Source organism: Paroedura picta, chromosome 6 (assembly GCF_049243985.1).
Source record: "Paroedura picta isolate Pp20150507F chromosome 6, Ppicta_v3.0, whole genome shotgun sequence".
NCBI classification, from domain to species: domain Eukaryota; kingdom Metazoa; phylum Chordata; class Lepidosauria; order Squamata; family Gekkonidae; genus Paroedura; species Paroedura picta.
In genome coordinates, this window is record NC_135374.1 from 51,348,264 (window position 1) to 51,372,179 (window position 23,916).

Below are 23,916 nucleotides of genomic sequence, written 5' to 3' on the forward strand. Positions count from 1 at the left end.
CAGTAAAGTCCAAATCTTTGTTTTTTATATCTGTTTTCTGTCTTCGGTGTGGTGATGTACAATATTCTCATTAACTGTGATTACCAGCTGCCACAGAAGGGTTGTGTTTCAGTGGTGGATTACATGCTTTGCATTTAGAAGGTCCTACTTCAGTCACTGGCATCTGCCAGCTGGTAAAAGACCTCCATAGCATTGAACTAGGTGGGCAATGGCAGGACTCAGTGCAAGACATGTGTTTATCAGTTGTTTCACTAGTCATTGTGTCTTTTTTTACTGTGATTTGGCACTAGGAATTTTGAACTGTGGGACAATACTTTTTCCACTGAGCCTTTCCTCTGGCTCTCCTGACCTACCAGTGACCTTAAGCTGCCAACATTTTAGCTGGATACAAAGATGAAAACCCAATCAGTCAAAATCTTTTTGCTTTGTTCAAAGACCTACCTTGGTTGCTTTTGTTGACCAGACAAATTAAAACTGCAGATATGAAAGTGTCAAGATTATTTTAATGAATTTAATGTATGTAGTCTATGGCACTTTGTATGTAGTCAGGCACTTTGCCCTGATCTGAATAGATCAGGCTAGCCTGATTCTGTCAGATCCTGAAAGATAAGCAGAGCTGGCTCTGGCTAACACTTGGATTGAAGACCACCAAGGAATACTAGGGTTGCTATGGAAAGACAAGCAACAGCAAACTACTTCTGAATATCTCTTTCCTTAAAGACCCTATGTGTTTCAACATAAGTGAGTGGTAACTTAGCAGCAAAAAAAAAAATCAGACACCTTAGTAAAGCATCAGATATAGAGAATCTTCATACAATTTATTTCAATCTAAATAGATTGTTTTAAAATATAGATGCACATAGAGGGATGGTTTCCAATCTGGCAAGCTGGGTTTGATTTCTTGCTCATCCAAATGCAGCGGCTGGGTGACCTTGGACTAGTCATAGTCCTGATAGTGCTGTTCTCATAGAGCAATCTCTTTCAGAGCTCTCTTAGCCTCACCTAGCTCATAGGGATAGATTCAAATGAGAAGCTGTGTTGGTCTGAAGTAGCACATTAAAACCAGAGTCCAGTAGCACCTTTAAGACCAACAAAGATTTATTCAAGGCGTGAGCTTTTGAGTGCAAGCACTCTTCGTCAGACTAAGAATGATGGTCAGTTCTTAGTCTGACGAAGAGTGCTTGCACTCGAAAGCTCACGCCTTGAATAAATCTTTGTTGGTCTTGAAGGTGCTACTGGACTCTAGCTCATAGGGTGTTTGTTGTGGGGAGAGGAAGGGAAGGTGATTGTAAGCTGCTTTGAAGCTCCTTTGGGTAGTGAAAAGCAGGGTATAAAAACCAACTCTTCTTCTCTTACTTCTACATGAGTGCATATGTAAAATATTGGATGTAAATTACTGTGATGCAATTGTATATTGGAAGAGTATTTTATAGGGACTTCTCAGTAACAGAAGGAAAAAATGAATGACTTGATAAAGGACAGTATTGTGGCATACAGCAAAAATAGAAAAGAAAGCTTGGTTTGAAATCTCTCCAAGTTATGCTGCTTCAGGAAGATTACTTCCCACCCCCATTCCCCCTCAAAAACAAACTTGGGAGCTTTCAAATTCCTAGTTTTCAACAGTGGTTGCCTGCCTCAGCAATCTGCCAGTAAGAATATCATTTATGGCAAACCCTACTTCCCCAGCCAAAAAACCTGGAAGTTATGGTAGAAGTGATGCTCTAGGATTTGCCAAGGAAGGTGCCATTAAGGCAATTTGATTTTCTCTATCTTAAAGTTTTTGGTATATATATCAGATCCAAGAAGGTCATTTCAAAAATGAAACTGTCATTTAATTGTAGTCAGATAACCAATAAGAAATGGTTGTTTGCTTTTTGGAATACATTGAAACATCTTTTAAAATTTACTACATTATGACAATGTTTATCCTTGACCGTTTATGCACTGAAAACTTCACTGCCCCAGCTCCCGTGCAGGAGCACAAATTGGGCAGAAGAGGTGCACCAGGGCAAATGTTCCCCCATGTGGGTACAGGATGAAGCAACCAGCCATGATTTAAACTCCATCCTGCAGCCTGGCATGAAATTTCCAGTGCGTAAATGGTCATTGCAATGACACACTAAAAGTTTATATTGTCTGCTTTTTCATTGTGTCAAGTATATGATTACTGGATTAAAATAGAATATTTTCATGTGCCATTGAAATTTCCATGTGGTTATGGATTTAGTTTGCCAAGATTTTCTCCTAAGGCTGAAATAATGGATCACAGAAATGTTATAAAAGCAGCTCAAAGCATATTACATTACCAAACTGTTTCTCCTGTGAAACAAGATATACTGGGATAGGATCAAATATTCAGAGGTGACAGAACACAGTATACCAGTAAATCTGAAAACTTCAGCAGAGTGATCTATAATTATGACTGTTTCTGCACTAGGAATCTGCTTCTGGACAGCTTCTGGTTGCTGGCAGGTTTAGAGCTCCCTCCACATGACGTCATCTGCATTCTGAGGCTATCCAGGGGCTGGCTCAAGTTTTGCCCAGATTTGCCTTTAGTTGAGGGAAATCGCAAAAAGTGGATTTGCCCGTTTGTATCTCGCATCCATTGGTGAGCAACCAGAGGCAACCCCATATGCAGGGGGAAATACTGGAGAGAGACTTGCTAGCATTGTCCCATCCTTGCACCCACACCTCCCCTCTCCATTTCCTGCTCTGAGAATATCTTTTTTAAAAAATGGTGCAGTCTACGTTGTTGCGGGACCACAAAGCTACATTGTGATAGGTAAAATAAAATCAACATTAAAGTGTCCAAAGTCTTTTGGGGATCAGGCAGGCAAAACACAGTCCCATTTGTCTTTTCTGGAGGTGGGGAACTAATGGGGAAAGAGGAGGGGTGTGGGATAAAGTAGCCTTCTCCCAATCATCCAGGCGTGTGTGTGCTCTGTTTTTAAGCCCACTGTTCACACACAATCACTCATCAGGGTCCAGTTACCATTTCGAGCCTCTCACACATCTACCCAAATGTAAATAGTGTCTGAAACACACCACTACATGCCTGTTTGGTGTAGTGGCTAGGAGTGCGGACTTGTAATCTGGCATGCCAGGTTTGATTCTGTGCTCCCCCACATGCAACCAGCTGGGTGACCTTGGGCTCGCCACTGCACTGATAAAACTTCTGACCGAGCAGTGATATCAGCGCTCTCTCAGCCTCACCCACCCCACAGGGTGTCTGTGGTGGGGAGAGGAAGGGGAAGGCGACTGTAAGCCGCTTTGAGTCTCCTTTGGGTAGGGAAAAGCGGCATAGAAGAACCAACTCTTTTTCTTCAAATCTAAAAAAAAAGGGGGGGGGAATGATATATTGTCCTGATGTTTCTTTATAGCAATGCAGAAGTGTTAATACTTTATTAAAAATGCTTCTGTGTTGTGGCATTGTTGCACAGCAATGCAGAAGTACCTTTTAAAAAAATCATTTTGGGGCTTGGGGGGGATTTTCAGTATGAGAGAACTGCTGTGCTGTGATTGGTGGCTTACTGTGAGCAGCGGGGAGCAGCAGGGAGAAGTTCGGCTTGTTTTCCCTTGCAGAGGGAAAATATGGGAGGGGTCTCTCATATGGAGGGGTGCAAATGTGAGTTTTACCATCCTGCGTTTGCAAGCAGAAGGCCACACATGTTTTACCCCTCCATGCAGAGATCAGCCTTTCTCATGTATATCAGCCTTTCTACACCAGCTTGGTGTAGTGGTCAGAAGTATGGACTTCTTATCTGGTGAGCCGAGTTTGATTCCCTACTCCCCCACATGTAGACAACTGGGTGACCTTGGGATCACCAAAGCACTGATTAATTAATTGATTGATTGATTATATACTATCCCTAATTGACTACCCCTGCTTTAGGATGCTTAGGGCTGATCCTGCGTAGAGCAGGGGGTTGGACTAGATGGCCTGTATGGCCCCTTCCAACTCTATGATTCTATGAATCTATGATATACTGCTGTCCCCTGAGGCTAAGGGTGGTTTACATGGAACTGGAATAAAAACAGTACAGATAACAGCAGTGAAAGAGTCATAACAGGAGAACAGCAACATAATGTAACAAACATACTGAGAACATCCAATTTTAACTGTAACATACTGTTAGGATGGACATATCGGTGGTAGTTCTCATGGGAGGGGGTTGAGGGCCCAATAGGAAGTGATTGAATTCAGGTTGATCTCAATGAAAAGCCTGGCGTATGAGCTCCCTTTTGCAGGAGCTACAAAACTGTTTAAGCTCCTCTAGGGCTCTGATCTCTTCTGGGAGCTCGTTCCACCAGGTGGTGGCCAGCATGGAGAAAGCTCTGGCCCTGGTTGAGTTCAAGCGATCTTCCCTGGGGCCAGGGATCACTAGGAAGTTGATAGTAGCTGTTCTGACTTAGCAGTAATACCAGGGCTCTCTCAGCCTCACCTATCTCACAGGGTGCCTGTTATGGGGAGAGGAAAGGGGAGGTGATTTTAAGCTGCTTTGAGACTCCTTCCCCCCAGGCCCATCATAGGCTATTTTGTGAGTGTGGAGCAGGTTGACGGGACCATATAGGGTCATATCACCTGATAAATTAAAATTTAATTAACTCCCATCCATTCAGGAAACCCTTAAGAAATCCTAGGATTTAACGAAACACTGGTTGAGTAACTGATGTGTATTCTTCTAATTCAGTATTTTACCCAGTGGCATAATTCATTATCTGTTTGTACATAGGAGCATTTCATCTCTACAGCAACAGCAAATGTTTTCTTTTAAAAATTCTCATGCATTTTACATGTGTATGTGTGTTTGTGCAGAGTGGGTTTCTATCAGGTACAAAGCACTGTCACTAGGAGTAAATGCTCTCTCCTTCCTGATATGCATAAGCATTTTGTCATCTAGCAGAAAGTATACAATTTAAGTTCCTGTCCATATATAGACTTCCCCTGGTTTGTTGAGCCTGTGGGCATCTTTGGCATTGTGCAAGATGGTCCTGGGTGCCACTATCAGTTGGGCAGCAGTCTGTTGGCTCTGCTACTCACTTGATTGGCCATGGGTGAGCAGGGAGGAGCTATTATTACTTAAACTCCCATATTTCTTAAACTCATGGTTGGATGCCAAGAAAAGCTCCGATGGGTATATTAGCCTCATGATGGCGATAACAGGTCTGAGGTTTATATACTTGGAAGTAAATATGTGATTTAAAGTTTTATTGTGTGTATGTTTCTAATGCAAAGTTTTGATTAATAATTATTCTTGAGAAAGTATTTATGTGCTTAGAATGATAGATAAAAGAGCGGGGGTGTTAATTTTTTTAGTTACCTATATCAGACGTATAGACATACATTATATGTTAAAAGACCTTTTAAATCTTCACTGAGCATCTCATGGATATTGTAAGAATGCCTAAGCCCCAGCTTCACAGTCATTTTTGTTCATCGCAGTATTGCTGTTGAAACAAAGATAATAGTCCAGGAAGTGCCTCTCAAGTGTCAAAAGTCTTCACTATTGGTCTTTTTGTACTTGTGTTCAGTAGTCAATATAATAATTTTTAATTGTCAGTCCTAGGTTGCTCCAGTAATTCTTTGCTATTCATTATTACTTTGAGTGCTCTTAAGGGACTTTGGTTTCTGTGCAGTTGTAGGGAAGATCAATTGAGATAATCTTGGATTAATCCCATTGCATTCAAGTTTTGTTTATTGCTTCCTTTGTTGTGAAAATTACAGAAATTGAAAGAAGGAAATTATCCTACACACTTTTTCTTCTTTTGTAGTGTTGATACATGCAGCAAAAAGGAGGCTGAATATTGTTATACACTGAGCATAGTACATTAAACTATATATTCATAATTATTCAAATAATTTACTATAGTGTTATTGTGACATTTACTGCACCAGCGGCACTACACTGGGCTGCACCAGGTGTTTGCAACAGGGCAGTTTGCCTCGCTGCTTCCTGCATCCCCATGGGGGACCATTTTTGGCAGTGCACCCAATCTGCCTTGGATTTCTGCCTCTGATTGAGGCAGCCAGGGCAGAAAGCTCCCATTGCACTGGAGGGGGGAGATACTGCATTCCTAACAACAACAACAACAACATGCCCCAGGCAGCTCGGGGATGCTGTGCAGCACCGTAGAGCCAGCCAGGGCATTTTTTGTTTCTTCTGGAATACCGTAGTACAGGTCCCCAACCTTTTTGAGGCTGGGGACCGGCAGGGCAACTGCCCGCCCATGTATGGCACGCCTGCGTGGCCGTGCCTGTGCCTGCGCATTGCGCATGCGCGGCCGGGCCGCACATGCACACATGCGCCATGCGCGGCACTTTCTGGATGGCCTGATTGTGTTGCAAAAAAAGGGAATGTGGATATATCTGTGTTTCCTTGCTGTGGGGCAATGGAAGCCTGAGTTGGGCCACATCTGGGCTTGACTCACTGCTGAAATCATGCAGAACCAGGAATTAGCCCCACCACTGGGCAAGCAGTAAGGCAGGGCTAATTCTCAGTGCAGAAACAATCTGTTAGTGATCTACATGGTGGTAGAATACAGTATACCCAGTAGATGTGAGGGCCATTCTACACCCAATAATATAGTGAAATGCTTACCTTATGAAGACACCATATATTTGGCATTTTGCACAACATCGCCAACCTCCCATGTCCATCCAGCAAACCTCAAGCAACATCCTCCATTTTAAAGTGCTAGCTGGAGATTCACATAAAGTAGATTTTCCAACCTATGTAGGATGACCTACAGGACAGCAATCAGCAATCCACATGCTAAAAAAAGGTATGGAGGTAAAAAAGCACTATCTCCATCTCCAATGTCCCGCCCTTGCACCCACCTCCCTCTCTCTTCTCCTGGGGATGTTTTTTTTTTTTAAGCAAACTGCCTGGAGCAACGAATAGATGTTCAATCGTGCAGGCAAAAAAAAAATCCCCACAATTTAAACAAAAAGTATACCTTTCTAAATTTCCTCCCCACCCCAAATCAGGAATAAGATTAATTTTTTAAAGATTACAGACTCGTGCTTCTAAAAGGAGTGACATTTTAAAAAGCACTATGCATCTATGATTAAATACATAGGCATTTCAATCGAGAAGTCTTACTGTAAAAAAATTAGCTGGCACTATGGGCCAGTTTAGGAATGGCATTTTGAGGCCAGCTTGGTGTAGTGGTTAAGTGCAGTAGCCTCTAATCTGAAGAACCATATTTGATTCACCACTGTTCCACATATAGCCAGCTAGATGACTTTGGGCTAGTCACAGTTATCTTAGGGCTGGTGTGAGAGTTCTCTCAGTGCTACCTACCTCATAGGGTTGTGGAAAGAGGAAGGGAAAGCTGTTTGTAAGTCTCTTTGGGACTCCTTCAGGTAGTGCAAAGTGTAGTACAAAATTCTCTCTCCCCTCTTAAGAATGTGTGGGAATTTCATCTTTTTGAAGCAGGGTGGAATTTTGGACATATGCTATTTGTTGTGTCACTTAAAACAAATTGATTAAAACTATTCTTTTAATTCTGTCTTATTTCATTAATATTCCCGGGAGGAAATGTATTTTTAGCTGGCATTATAAATTGGAAATTACATTTAACCTTGTCAGTATTATAGTATTTAAAATAATTCATTTAAAATTGAGAATATTCCAAGTGTTCAAGACACTCAAATAATTGTTTGATCTGTAGATTTTTTGAGGGGAATGAACACAGCACAACAAGTATACTTTGCAATGCTGAAGAAGATGTTTAAGCACAACCTCAGCTCATACATACCTAGGTGTGATCTAAGATCTTGGGACATCTTATGCCACAAAGATCATGCAGGCACCTCTTAGACTGCACAGAAACTCCTGCTTTGGGACAGTTCGATCATCTTTGTCTCAGCAAAAATAAACAGATATTATGAGCATTACATAGACTAACAATTTATTCTGGAAAAACATTTTGTGGAGTAGAACCAATAATTTTGGATGCAGTGCATCAATTATACATTTGTGTATGAAAGCAAACAAAACAGTCCAATTTCTGCTTGCATCTGAAGAAGTGGCCTGTCATCAATGAATGTTCATGGTAAAATAAAATGTTAGTCCTTAAGGGGCCACAGCTCTCCTCGGGAGGGTGAGCAAAACATCTTCAGACCACCTTAGGTTAAAATATCAGTTTATTCTCTAAGAATGAGCAAATATACTATCAACTATGGAAACAACATATAATAATAATAATAACAACAACAACAATTGTGGAAACAACATATAGCAGGCTTCTAGTATCTCTATTATTTTTAAATTTTAATTTGAGGTTCCGTGGCTCCATCATTTTATGTACGTTATTTTACTTAGTTATTTTCTCTGTTATCATACTTCCTTCCAATCTTCTTGAACGTTTTGGATTTCTGGGAGAGAACTTCCTCACCAGCAGGGGGACTCATGTTTCCTAGTTCTGGATCCTGCAGAGCATTTGTTTTTCTCTGAGTGGCTCTCCAGATATCCATGGATTACAATTCCTATGAGCCCCTGCCAGCATTAATAACAACAACAACAACAACAACAATAATAATTTTATTATTAAAATAAATATTAATAATAAAAAAATATTTATTATTAAAATAATAATAAAAATAAGCGGCGGCGGTAGCGGCGGTGGTCATCGTCATCGTTCATGGATATCTGGAGAACCACATATTGGCCACCCCTGGGCTATTCTAAGGGAACTAACCGGATCGTTATCCCTCTTCCATTACAAACTTCCTTGCCTTTTTCTTTTACCATGCAGGATTCTAGTATCTCTATTATTTTTAATAATAATAGAGATACTATTTTTTAATAATAGAGAGGGCTATGCAGGGAACTAACAAAATTGGTAATTATATTAATTAACATGATTTTTGTGCTGAATCAAGAGGATCTTTTTGGGGATGAAATGCAGACAATAGACCTTATCACAAAAGGGAATTTTTTTCATGGAGCAAAAGATGCATGAGGAGATGATTATCTGGATTTTGGGTTGAAATTCTGCTTGGCTTCCTCATCCGCCAATGTAATTATGTTTTTAATGACAGATAAAGTATAATGCTTTGCTTTTCATAAGTCAGAAACCACATCCTGCATGACCAAAACTCTGTGTATTTAGAAGATGTTCAAGTAGGGCATTCCAAGGAATTTTTAAAAATTGTACTATTTGAAAGAAACACATTTTAGCTGCCTCAAGCTACAGATGCTACAAACAACTCTAAATACCGTGGTTATTTTATTTTAATGGAAACCATGATGGACTATAGTGATGCAGACTGAGCAGTTAATTCAGTTTTATAAAAGTGGTTATATGATTTGAATCATGAGTGCAAGTTAATAGTTTCATAGTGTTTAGTAATCTACACAGGTCTTTTGCCATATTGTACTTACCGTGTAACCTGCCTGTGTCTATATTTAATGTAGCTTCAGAGACCTACTGCACCAGAGGGATTAGAGTGTCAGAATGGGCCTGGGAAGTCCCAGCATTAGATAGCTGTTCAGCTATGAAGGTCCTGAGTGACACTGTGACAATCCATTGCATACTCTCAGCCGAACCTGCTTCCAATGATTGTTGTAAAAATCAAGTAGACGAGGGTATTAATCATGTTGTATGTGCTTGGATTTTGTTGGAAGAAGGGTGGCATGTAAATAGGATGGACAGATGGAATAATTAGTTGGTAAGAATTTTCACCATACTGCTCATCTGTTTTTTATGGTTGTGTATGTGCATGCTAATAACCAGGCCTTAGGGTTGCCAGGTCTCCCTCTGTGGACCTCCCAATGAAAACCTCACACAGCTGCTGGTGCTCTATAGTCATACAGAAAAAAATTGCCATTGTGCCAATGATGTTCCCATCCCCTCCATTTTCTGCCAAGCGCTAACTGCTGACTGGCAGTCCTCCCATGCATCTTAGGCAAGCCAATATTCTTCAGCCTCAGGACACACAGAGAGATCTCTGTAATGAACAAGGTTACTCTGGTAATTCTCATAGATGGTTTATTTTGTAGGGAGGTATAAGAGGTATTTTTGCATGCTGGAAAACATATGCTTCCTTAATGATAGGAAAGACGATCTGAATAGCAAATTATTTTGGGAATTCTGTTTCAGATTCAGCGGTGCTTTTGACCTTATCTTAGCTAACGTTGGTTAGGACTTTTGTACAGCAGGGTGATAAAGATAATGTGTGAGGCTGCCTTTCACATCTATTGTTTTAACTGAGTCAAATGCTTATCCAAGCTATCTTAGTTCAAAATGCTATCTTCTGTTTGAGGCCTTGTGACAGGAAACAGCCATCCCCCACTCATTGTACAAAATGGAGCATTATTGTTTAAACAGTTCATGCTTGTTTTACTAAAAAGTGTGTTTCAACTGCTGGTGTCCTTTGACCCTTTTTATATAGAAATATAATTATAGTTGGCTAAACTGGCTTGCATCTTATATTCTAATATTAAATGATGCAACTACCTAAATTAAAGAAAAAGAAACATAAATCTCCCATTGTTTATAGTTAAAGCAGGTTGATAAATTAATGTTTCTTTAAAGTGTTTGATATAACTAAGCCATGCAAGACTGTGGCCAGATCTTCTGTGCTCAGGAAAGACCACTGCTGGTTAACTGGTAAACACTGGTAAACACCGGTAAAGGTAAAGGTATCCCCTGTGCAAGCACCGAGTCATGTCTGACCCTTGGGGTGACGCCCCCTAGTGTTTTCATGGCAGACTCAATACAGGGTGGTTTGCCAGTGCCTTCCCCAGTCATTACTGTTTGCCACAAGAGAATCATAGAATCATAGAATCATAGAGTTGGAAGGGGCCATACAGGCCATCTAGAAGAAGAAGAAGAAGAAGAGTTGGTTCTTATATGCCGCTTTTCCCTACCCAAAGGAGGCTCAAAGCGGCTTACAGTCGCCTTCCCATTCCTCTCCCCACAACAGACACCCTGTGGGGTGGGTGAGGCTGAGAGAGCCCTGATATCACTGCTCGGTCAGAACAGTTTTATCAGTGCCGTGGCGAGCCCAAGGTCACCCAGCTGGCTGCATGTGGGGGAGTGCAGAATCGAACCCGGCATGCCAGATTACAAGTCCGCACTCCTAACCACTACACCAAACTGGCTCTCTAGTCCAACCCCCTGCTCAACGCAAGAGGCTTAAACACTGGTAAAAGGTGTTAGGACACTATTCCTTTTTTCAATGAAAAAGCAGCCTTTTTCAATGTTTTGACTATGGAAAAGCCCCAAAATATTTTTCAGGCTTCGAAGAGCCCTGAAAATGCTACCCCTAAATCAATGTAAGCAGCTGATTCCCTGCTTTGATAGCAATGCCAGGAATAGCTTGTGACCAAGTCAATTAAAGCAGGATATAGGGGAAAAATCAGGGAGCCCCTGGGAGCAATCCCCAGGCTGGGAACCTCTGTCTTAAAGAACATATGCACTGAGTCATGAATGAGGCATCATATTTAAACTAATGGGGATTGTGATTCAGTGAAGGTAGGCATTAGTTTGATTTTTTTTTCAGGCTTATCTGAGCTGAATCGCACATCCCTAAAAAGTAAGGTGACCAGATTTTAACATTGGTAAAGTGGGACACCATTGACCGGGTATGGGGGGGTCTTGATTAAAAATTTGGTCTATATGGAGCAACAAAAAGTTTCATAGAATGCAATATTGTAATATATATTTTTTAATTTCAACATAATTTCAACAGGATCTACCAGCTTTCCGCAGGGCCTGTAAGACGGAGCTCTTCCGCCAGGCATATGGTTGAGGCCAGGGCAGCTCTCCCACTAATCCATCAGAGGATCCCCTCCAATATTGAGATCTCTAACACCGAGATCATGGTTAGATGTATTGTATTGGTGCCACCCTCTTCTGAACATTATTCTCTCCACCAGGCTGAACTAAGATCAGAATTGTGACCACCGCCGCTATATGTTATGTGATATGTTATATGTAACTTTTAATTGGGGTTTTTATGGGGATTTTATTGTGTTTTAACTATTTATGTTGTAAACTGCCCTGAGACCTATTGGGAGAAGGGCGGTCTAAAAATTAAATAATAATAATAATAATAAAATGTACAATTTGCCTGGCAAAAGTGGGACAATCTTGGTCACCTTACTAAAAAGACTAACCTGCAAAAAGACTATATGAATAAGTATTCATGTTGTGGATACAAACACAGATCTAGGCAATGTCTTGCTTTTGGAGACGTTTGCCACATTTACAAAAAGCTGAATCATATAGCAAAAGTTTTCAAGCAAGCAGACACTTGTCTCAGAAAGAAACCAAGTATCCATGTTTTGCAAGGAGGGAGAATCATCAACACTCCTTTGTACACAGAAGTTTGTAGCAGCACAGAAGCAATTTCTTTCTTGGGAACTCAGCAAGTGGGGTTGCCAGCCTTCAGGCAACAGATATTAGTTCACCTGGAGAAAACATCGAAAGGTCACTCTGTGGCATTATACCTTATTGAAGCCACTCCCTAAACCCTACCTTCCCTGGCTCCACCTCTAAAATCTCCAGGTATTTTCCAAACAGAGGCTAGCAACACTACCTGCATGAGACAATCATCACACTGTAAGTAGTTGATTACTCTAAAGACAAATGGAACGTTTTGTTGGAGGAATTAAACCCACACCAGATTGTACCCTCTACTACCAAAACACTGAGAATTTTGCTGTGGTCCCAATAACATTTTTGCACTAACCCAGACATTGAAAACCCATCTGAAAACACTTGCAAAGCTCACCAAAGAATGAATAGAGGTGCAATATCTAGAGAGATATATAGCTATATAGATATAGATATATAGATATAGATATATATTGCTCTCAGAAGAATACAAAATAGAACTAATTGAACCTAATTTTCCTGTCATATTTGCATCTAGAAATGTCCCTCTGGCTCTTAGAGATAAGTGAAAAGAAGAATTAGATTAGTTGAGCTTGACATTTTAGAGAAAACTGAAGAACCCACAGAAAGAGTGAATTTTTTAGTCACAACAGAAAGAGACGATGGATCTCTGTACCTGTGTTTAGATCCTTAAAAGCTGAATAAATATATTAAAGGAGAACATTTTACAGTACTGATTGGAGGTGAGATATTTGGTAAAATGGAAGCATCTGGATTCTAGCAAGTTCCCCTAGAACAAGAGAACAAGCTATTGTGCGGTTTCAATGGCCTCTTTGGACAGTTTTGCTTTACTAGAGAAACCAGCTTGGTTTATTGGTTCAGAGTGGCAGACTCTCATCTGGAGAACAGTCTAAAATCTGTAGTGCATATTCTTTAAAAAATCTCACTGAAAATTTCATGAAATTTGAAGTTAAAACATATCTTGTGATGACATCATTCAACATAGTGTATGGTGTGTAGTGTATTTTTTATTTTCACATTGAATTTGTATAAAAATAATTAACAGAAGCTTTAAAATGTCTTAAAAGTTTCCATAGAAATTATTTTAATTACCAGGCTGTAATTGAGAATTTTTTACTTTTGAATATGTTTTAAATCTATGAAAGCATCTATTAGGAGTACAATTTCTGGGCACATTTTTCTAAAAATAGACAAATGTATGGTTTTCCAGTTATTAAATTCTACTGCACTTGTCACCCACCCTTTCTATTTAATTATTTGAAAGTTATGAGAATGAATGAAATGATTTTTGCACCTGCTTTTTCAGGGTCATTCCAAAAATTAAAGACTCGAGTGGTTTTAAATATACTGTAGGAAAAACAAAACTGAACAAAGAAATTAAAACTCCTTCTTAATCGATATAATTATCAGATAATTTGAAAAGAACTATAATTATATAATGTTTATTTTTTATAAAGACTAATGTGCCTGTAATTCTATAATGAAAGGCAAAGGGTATAAACAATTTTGCTATTTCAGGTGCTCTCTCTCTTTTCATATTACCGTTGCATCTTTTGCTAAAAGGCAACCCGTGTGAATACTGTAGTAGCTGAAAGGGTAGTGAAGGCTTTAAGGTAGATCCCAAAACAATAAACATGGAATAATAGACTTCATATAATGATACCACTTATAACCAAGGGATATTATTTTCCAGTTTATGTAACCACACAAACTAATGATAGCTTTTGCTACAGATGCTTCATTTCTTGCCAACTAGCCTTAATGGTCTATCAACCAATGCCATTCCTACCACCCTAATTATTTGCCTTACAAATCATATGGACTTAGGGATGCCAGCCTCCAGGTAGGACCCAGGGGCTCCTGGTATTAAAGCTCATATCTAGACTACAGAGATTATTTCCCCAGGTGAAATTGGCTGCTTTCAAGGGAAGACGCTATGGCATTTTAATGCTTTGAGGTCCCTGTCCTCACCAGGCTCCACCCCCAAATCTCCAGGAGTTTCTCAGCTGAGATTGGGCATTTCTACCAACCTATCCCCTTCTGGTGGACAGGGGGCACCTGACAACACTAAATGACCAGGCCTGCTTTAAAATAAACCAGTCTCTATAAGCCAAAAATAGGAAAGGTCATCTTCCTTGTCCAAAATAGTAAGCCAAAAATAGGAACGGTGGTCTTCCTTGCCAATTTGAACATAAAATTATGTCATGTCCTCCTGAAGCAACCAGCAGGGTGCTGGAAACTCTAACCCTTTTACCACAAAGATAACCCAGAAGCAACATCATGTCACCATTGATGGCTGCTCCCCATTTTCACCACACCCTTCCATGTCCCACTGGTTGCCGTGCAATGCCTAGCAGCTTTACTTATAACTAATAGTAGGAACAGACTTAAAAAAACTGTTTCCAGGACCTCTTACCACTAGCTGGTGTCAAGAAAAACCTACCATCTCATCCATGCCTTAGTGGGAACCTTATGCTGGTTTCAGAATTTTGGCAGGCGTAACAACCTTTTTTGTGGGCCTCTTATTTTTAAAAGGGAATATATTAACACTAGAAGCAGAATGCATTTGCTTTGCCTATACAACCAACTCCCCTCCCCAGAAAGGACCTATTTGGGGGAAATGTCCTAAATCAATATATGTACACAAGCCCCTTTATACAACTATACAACTATTCAGGCTATACTGAACTGGAGGGTACGTATAATTGAGCCCACTAACCCATTCCTTATCTTGACTGGCTGTTCAGAATAGAGCCTACTTGCATGCAGGCTGTATTTACCTAGGTCCTATTTTGACAGAATATTATGATCCTTCATAATCGTATATCTCAGAATTGGTCAGAGATTGGACGAGAAACAAGCCATCAAAATCATGATGTTTCCCAAATATAATATGTTGCTCAAATGTAACATACATAGTACTACAAGTGGAGGTACAAGTGTAGACAATTTCAAGCAGGGACTGGATACACACATGGATCAGAGGTTGGTTCATCTGTGACTATTAGTCACAAAGTATTGAGAGAACACTATTCAGTCCAACACACTGTCACTCAGTGTCCAAAACCAAGGTCCCAGCAGAAGGCCCAACAGCAGAGCAAGAACTCTAGAAACACTTCCACTGTTGCTCCACAAGCAGCAAAAATACAGAGCATTGCTGCCCCAGACATAGTGTTCTCTCGGTGCATTCAAATACTGAGTTGACATTTTCAGGGAGTTATTTACCACCACTTCAAGATGTGTGTCCTGGTTAGTTACTACCAGTTCATACCCCATCACTGCATATCTATAGTTAGGATTTTTTTTGCTCTAATATGCATTCCTTTGCACTTGCCTATGTTGAAACTAATTTGCCACTTACCCAGCCTCGACAAATTACTCTTGAGTGTCTCACAGTCATCTCTGGTTCTTAGCCCTGAACAATTTAGTGTCATCTGTAAACTTAGTCATTTACTGCTTATTCTCAACGCAAAATTATCAATGAACAAGTTAAAAAGCACTGGGCATAATACCAAGCCCTGCAGTACCTTATTGCTTACCAAAGTCAACTGTGAAAACTGTCCTCTTATACTCACTCTCTATGTCTTGTTAATTAACCAGTTTTAATTCACAAGTGGACTTGTCCTCTTATTCCATGACTGCTGAGTTCACTTAGACGCCTTTGATGTGGAATTTTATCAGAAAATCTAGCCAAACAAAATCTACTGGGTTCACCTCTCAAAGAACTCTAAAAAGTTAGTGGGACAAGATCTTCCCTTAACATAATCCATGCTGGCTTTTCCCCAATATAGCTTTTATAATTATAATTGTTATTTTAGTTTTGTATGCCTACCTTCCCTGTCCAGCTCATGGCAGATTATGACATTTAACACAATCCATTAATACTTTTAATTAATCAATTAAAAGCAATTTAATTAACTGCCATCAATTGAAGTAATTATACTAAATTTAATTAATTGATTAAACGCAAGTTTAAAACTGCCTCCTGTATTGCACTGGATACCCTTACCGAGGAAAGGGGGACCCAATGTTGTGGGGTTTAGTGGGTTGGATGGAGTGGATGGGTTTTCAGGTAAATGTTATTTTCTTGGCCTCAACCATAGGCCTGTTGGAATAGCTCAGTCTTACAGGCCCTGTGGAACTGTTTTAAATCCCATAGGGCCCTGATTTCATTAGGTAGAGCATTCCACCAGCCCTGTTCTTAGTTGAAGCTAGTTTTACCTGTTTGTTTGAGCAAATTCTGGTCACTCAACCATAGTGCTCTCTGGAGGATGTAACATTGGAGGTCCTGTAGATACAAGGGTCTTAGACCATTTAGGGCTTTGAAGGTGAGAGTCAAAACCTTGAACTTGATCCAATCTCCAATCTGTAGCCAATGCAGCTGGGAAAACATCAGTGTAATATGTACTCTCCATTGGGTCCCCATAATATGCCTACTAATTCTATCCTTGTGCCTACTAATTCTGTCTTTAAGAACAGATTCCAACAACTTACACAGTATCGATATTAGACTGACTAGTTTGTAATTTCCAGAATACCACATATCAGAAATAGAGGCAGATTTTTGTTATAGATTGCATATTTTTATCAGGAGATCCACAAGTTCACATCTGAGTTGTTTCAGAACTCTTAGATATATGCCTTCTGGACCTGGTAATTAGTCAGTTTTCAATTTCTCCATCAGCTATAGGACCTTCTCATTCAGGTCTTCAGATAACCCTCCTGAGATTGGTGGTTCTGGAGTGGGCAAGCAAACCTTCCACCACGACCCTTTGCCCAGGACCCTTTCCCCTTACCTGCTGCTGGCTCCAGGCACTGAGGCATCCGAGTTCAGAGATTCTAGAGTCCAGGGACGGAGGGCGGGATCTACAGGGGCAGGGCAAATCAGGGCAAAGCTGGCTGCACCCTGATTGGCCCTTTTCTAACTTGGACAGCCGGACACATCCCAACCCCTAGGCTGTTTCATAAATATATAGAGGAACAAAATGGATAAGTATTGGTATTGCTGAAATGGAGCTGCTCAGACAAGAACTCCTGTCCTTCCCAGGCCGCCATTTACTTCAAATGCTGATTTAATTTCAAACGTTAATTTGGTTCTTCTAGGCTTGGATTAAAGAGAATAGCTGAATAGCCTCGGCAGTTATAGGAGATATAACTGCTTGTTTTCTTGTAGGGAAAAAAGCCATTTCTTTAAAAAGGTGAGAATTAGTTTAAAATTTTAGATTTCATTTGAAACTAGTATCAAAACCCATTTTAAAAATTGGCTTTAGCAGGGCTGGCAGGTGGGAGTGCTTCTTGCAGAATGGGGTGGTCCAGCTGTCAAGTTGTGCTGCCCAGGCCAATGTGGCACCATGGATTTCAGCTGGCAGGCAGGAGGCCTTGGAGTAAGGCAGTCCAGCCAGGTAAGGTGGACTGCCAGGGCCAGGGTTGCACCTATGGCATCATGGAGGACAGACTGCTGGCCTCCCCTGCTATCTGGCAGGCAAGAGGTCTTGGAGTGTGGCAGTTTAGATAGGCAAGCTGGGCCACCAGGGGCGGTGCTGTGTCTGCAGAATTCAGCTGGCTGATCTCCCCCACAGGGAGAAGGCCTTGAAGCACGGTTTGACCCTCTGTTTAACCCTTCCCATAGTGCAGTAAAACTAGCCTAGGACCTCCGAGTCTGTTTAAAACTGAAATTAGCTACACCTAAGTAGTTTGAACAGATACAACTCCAAGAAGTGAATGACCAAATGTTGGTGCATAAAGATATTTGGGATCTCTCAGGGAACAGCTTTAGCAATGCTTCTGTTCCCAGAAAGGCAATGAGTGCCCAAAATCCCACTGACATTGATCAGTGGGATCTGTTTGACATTTTGCCAAGCTCAACAGGAACTTCTGCTAATATTTACAGACATCACCATCAGTAAGCATTTACAAATAGACAAGATGCCAAGACCCAATACAGACTTCAAATTTCTAAAGGGTATAGATGTTACAATCACTCCTCTAGTCACTGTCAAACTTAAGTCTGATCTTCACCTTTCTGTGTTGTACTATTTGAACACTCCCCCTAGCTCAGCTCAGTTGTAGTATTAGAGAAGGACTGGGAGGAAAAAATATACTTTAAACAACAAACTACAATGTGGTGCTTGGTACAAGGAGTAGACCCTTTCCACATTAGAACTGTCAATTCTAGCTTGTAAAATTCCTGGAAATGGGGGGAGGGGAGATGTTAGTTTACATAGGGTGGCATGTTCAGTAAGGAATATTCTTTTCATATATACTCTACGTTCATTTATAATCTGTGTTACCAGGGCATAGAAATTAGTTTTTAATCATACTTATAATCCTTTTCAGTCAATCAAGGGATGTAATGCCACTCTAGGATCTCCATTTCTTCTAGACTCTATATTATACCATAGAGATTATCTATGGCATAGGTTTCTAATGTGACACTTGCCAAGTGTTATTTTTTTTTAATGGTGGGTAAAGTCAAGTGGGGCTTTTGCCTGACAGGGCTTTTAATTGGCCTTAGAACAGAGGTAGTCAAACTATGGCCTTCCAGATGTCCATGGACTACAATTCCCATAAGCCCCTGCCGTAGTCCATGGACATCTGGAGGGCCACAGTTTGGCAACCCCTGCCTTAGAAGATCTGATTGATGGTGCAGCAACTATCACCACTGTATAAGAATCTTCACTGAATGATTGACAGTAAGCTGTGTATATGAAATAAAATATTTTAAACAATGTTTCAACAATCCTAATCACAGTTGTCCATATATATTCACTGCAGTCAATGGCCTTAGTCAAACTTGGCCATATGGGCAAAGTCACAGTTTCCTTAGAATTGTGCTGTTATTCTGAATGTCATATTTCAGGCATACATGAGTTATAGCTAATCAAGCTTAAACTGGATTTCACCACTCTAGCCTTTGTTGTTGGTAATGCTAAGCATACTAAGCCTCTATATTAAAACTTGATATCCCTTGCTCAAGGAATCTGGTCAAGCACATGGTATCCAGTGTTAAAAATGTGTTGCCAAATCTGTCATGAGAAATGATTTGGATCAAAACAATGTTGCGTGTTTTATTCAAGCTGTAAAGGCACGCAGAATACAAAATATTTTGGTAAAATTAAAATCTGTAGCTTAAAACACAGGAGTGTAGAGCATCTGTTTTGTAGATAAAGGTTCAAAGTTCAGTCCCTTACATATCCAGTTTAAACAATCAGCTGATATGAATGATCTCTTTTTGAAACCCTGGAGAGCTCCTGCTTGTCTAAGTTTTAGAGGTATAGATGCAGTCATATATATATATATACACACACACACACACACACACACAAATAATTTCTGATAGATGAGTTTTGAACCTTCACAGGATAATGACAACTGCTAAATTATGCACTTGCATTTTGTTTTGTAAACCAAAAAAAAGATACAGGGGATGACAAGAGAAATGCCAAAATAACATACACATTTGATAAAGGGAAGGAAGCATAAGCAGTAAATAAATTATGCAACATTCTATATGTAAGACTTTTGGTGATTTATGGCAGTCTAGTGAATGTGTTTCAGTATAAATAATACATGATAGGTAGAAATGATGATTAGATATAATAAATACTTTGGGATATATCAGCCTAACTTCTTGTTTTCATTCTCTGTATGCACACATTATATGCATGAATTATATCTTCCAGCAATTCTTCTTTGAAATTTTAATCATTGATTTTTACCTGAGGATGTGTTATCGTTTTTTCCTTACCATTAAGTTACACATGTCCAGCTAAATTTTGTTTTTCTTTTAGTCCCAATCAGTTATCATATTGCACATACCCCTTTCAGTCATGGATGGAAAGACCTTACCTCATTTCATATTGCTATAAATCTGCTTTGTTCAAGAAAAGGGAAAACATTGCCAGATAATACTACAGCTTGAGCAAGTTTACAGAATGAAAATTATGAAGTAGCTCTGTGTGCAGTTTCTGATTTGTTCTTATTGTTGTGATCAACAATAGACTTGGCAGATAATTTTATTGGGAAAGGAGGAGGACCAAGTAGGACAAAATGCAGAATATGTTTGATTATGAGCTAAGAGGGGTGGGGGTAATGTGCAGGGCCAAGAAAGGTACTTGTGTGGCATGCAAGACAAGAAAAAGCATGCAACAACTAGGTCAGCAGCAAACAATGCTGGCTTGGTGTTGCCCACTTGCTAAAATATGGCAATAATAGCCTGGTTGCCTGGAATAAGAGCCCTCCCTAGACCAAGCTCTGGACCCTTCATGGATATTGGAGAGAGTTGAGTTTGTATATTTTTTCAAGTGAAAGTTACAAACTCACTAGTTTAGTATCCCCTGCCAACAGGTTAGCTAGACACAAGCTGGCTTCCTCATCTGTAATGTATATATAGTACTACTGTGTTACCTTACACGCCCATTATAAATATTTCTAGAATGAATGGAATCCCTTTGTAGAACTAGAAAATAATTACAGTAATATATATAATTGTAAACGTGGCCCCATTTGTGTATAAGTATAGAGATTGGAGCCATGAACAAACCAAACAGATTTATAGAACAAAACAGAAATCTGAACGTATACTTGGATATGCCTTAAAATATACTCTTTCAAATAATTGAAACAGCATCACTGGCAGTCTTCAAGCAAAGGCTGGATACACACTTTTCTTGGATGCTTTAGGATGCTTAGGGCTGATCCTGCGTTGAGCAGGGGTTTGGACTAGATGTCCTGTATGGCCCCTTCCAACTCTATGATTGTATGATTCTATCTTTAGCTTTAAGTTCAGTTCAGTTCGTTTTATTACGGTCAAAGACTAGCATAAGATGATACAGAAACATCCATTAAAACCAGGAATTAAAATATAACAATAGAAAATAGAAATCAGCTGTCCAGATTCATTTAAAACAGACCATTCTATTACGAGTTTTGATCGCTGCTGCGCAGAACTTGGCAACTCTATAAGTTGTATTATTTTCTATATCTGCAAGCAGCAGAGAAATGTAAAATTCTCCTGAGCGCCCTGCCTAGCAACGGAAGAATTAGACTAGTTCGAATCTCATTATAGAATCGACATTGAAAGAGAACATGCTCCATGGTTTCTATATGTCCAGAGCCACAGGTGCATTTCCTTTCGGTATAGGGTATTTTCCTATATCTTCCTTCTAATACCGCCGAAGGGAAAGCATCACAGCGTGCCAAAGTGAAGGCCCTCCTATGACTAGGTACTTCAAGCTTGGCTTAGCTTTAAGAAATGAATGCCCTTTATGGTAATTGCTAACAAGCATAACAACATTGCCAACTTTCAAATCTTGTGGTCCCTCTGTAAAATGTAGGGGAAGTGGCCGAACACATTCCAGGGTTGTTTTGGCTTGTAAAGGAGGACTTATGGGGACCATGCTCACCTGCAGTTGGCTTGCATGACTTACCTAGGACTGGCTGATCACTACTATTAAACAGCAGCCACCCCACAAAAGCCAGTGTACTGTAGATTTTTCTGCCTGGGATTTGGGAGAGCCATGTATGAATTACTACTCTACTATGGAAGCTCATTTTCTGACCTTGGACAGGAGAATATGAGATGAACCTGCCAGTTCTTGAGAAAATGAGATGAACTACAGAGTTCCTCACCATACAACTGGGCCCAGGTTGGCACTGCATAACCAGGCTGCAGTTTTCCTGGGTATCGGCTGCTGGGGAGGGAGGGGCAGATAGGTAAGTTGCATTGTGGTTAGGAAGGAGAGGAGGAAGTAAGGGAAAGAGGGGGTTTTCAGAGAAGGGAAAGAGTAAATAGTGGAAGAGGGAGAAGTGAAATGGATAATAATAATAATAACAACAACAACAACAACAACAACAACAACAACAACAACAACAACATTATTTTGTGAGAGTCACTATGGTGCATTGAAACAGCTTCAGATTGGTCTGAGTACCAGGTTGGAATTACAAAGGCAGTTTTGTGGAAGGGCACTTATATTCTTAAAAAGTTGTCCATTAGTTTAAAAGTGTGATTCCCAAATTTTTTGAAAGCTTTAGTCTAATTTTTTCTTTCACAGTGAGTGTTGCAACGAAGGTGTCACTTTTGAAAGGGAAAATAATTGGAGCTATATAAGTGAATACCTTTCTAAGGCTATGTGGGGAAGATAGACCTGTAGTAGTATAAATATTTTTTAAAATATTGGTATATGTAGGTTTTCTTCTTTTATTCATAAGAGAAGAGCTTGTTCACTTTTTAAAAAGTATTGCTTGGCAGTGTGAGCCAAAGCATATTTACCTAGAAGTAAGTCATACTGAGCTGAATGCAAATTATTTTTGAGTATAGGCATTGAAGAGCATTATTTCTGTCTTCTTGCTGTAAATAGCATTTAATTAATCTGAAGTAACTATCATTCCCTCTAATGGAGCACCTGGTCTTTTGCCGGTATGCATTTCCCATGTGAACAGATTGGTTTATTATAACACATTGTATTCCTATTTCAGAATCCACATGAAGTCAGTGCTATGGGGTTCAGCTGGAAAATATTCCATTTTCTGTCGCACGTGTGGAAATAATTTGATTCCTTCTGCAAATGTTTGGAAGAACTCTGAGCCCTATAGTGAGCAAGACCACGAACTATTAAATGAACTTTATGCTTCTTTTGAAAAACCATTCAACATGATTTTTTTTCTTCAAACATCAGTCATCAGAATTCTTCTGACAATCTGAGTCCTATTTAGATATATGATAAACTATGACAGTGAATGCTAACAAGAGAATAGAATCACTTCTTTACCATAGGACTGTATTGTATCTGTAGATATTAAATGATTTTGTAAAGGAAATATTTGTATAGGTTTAATCCATGATCCTCCTGTCCCTTCAGGCCCCTGGAGAGCCTTTCTTCTGTCTAACTGTAAGTGATGTGTTCTTAAAAAACTCTTTGTAAATAAATTAATCTTTGTTATTTACATTTAAATCTGGCTTCAGGGATCTCCATGTTCTTCTTTCTCACCCCAGCAAACCCAAAGCCTTTACACTTGCTCCATTAATAACCTCTTGTAACTGGGACCATTTACCCATTAGGAAATCATCTCATTTTAGCCTCACTTTGAACTTCAATTGGATGCCATGAGTTGGCACTCTGCTCTCCACATTTTGCTTCCCCCCCCCTTTTTTTCCAGGCTGTAATTCGCAATATATTTTTTGCATGGGGTTCAGAAGGAGGCAGCCTCCCATAATGCTTTGTTCCCTTCCCAATTTTTTTGCAAACCAGTGACTGCTTGCACCTTTCTTTTAATTGTGCCTCTTCCTTTCAGGATTCTGTTCACTCAATTGCCCCTCCCCCTCCCAAGTTGTTTTATTTTAAAGGTTATTGTGACAAGCAAGACTGGATATTTTTGTTCCTGGAGGATTGGAGAAGGCAGGCACACACTTCCCCTGGCTGCCCTTCCTTCATTGGAGCAAAAAAAAGCTTGTGAAGAATGGGGCAAAGTGATTTGGAGAAATCCATGTGTGCCTTCCCCCATTCAAACCTGTGCAGCCTTGTGCAGCATCAGGAAAGATTTCCC

General features: G+C 40.0%; 1 protein-coding gene across 10 annotated transcripts in view; it reads left to right on the forward strand.

The window, feature by feature from the left end:
* LOC143839837 (uncharacterized) overlaps positions 1 to 23,916 on the forward strand; it is a 298,170-nt gene that overhangs the window by 114,720 nt on the left and 159,534 nt on the right. For 2 of the 10 annotated variants that reach the window (XR_013231898.1, XM_077342420.1), the window contains one exon: positions 22,849 to 23,324. The exons of 7 other annotated variants lie outside the window; for them this stretch is intronic. Coding sequence is in view for 1 of the 3 variants with exons in the window: in XM_077342420.1 (XP_077198535.1) it covers positions 22,849 to 22,859 (11 nt within the window). In the remaining 2 variants the exon portion in view is untranslated. Of the gene's footprint in view, positions 1 to 22,848; positions 23,325 to 23,916 lie in introns of those variants that run through there. One more of the 10 variants, XR_013231892.1, reaches the window with a different exon arrangement.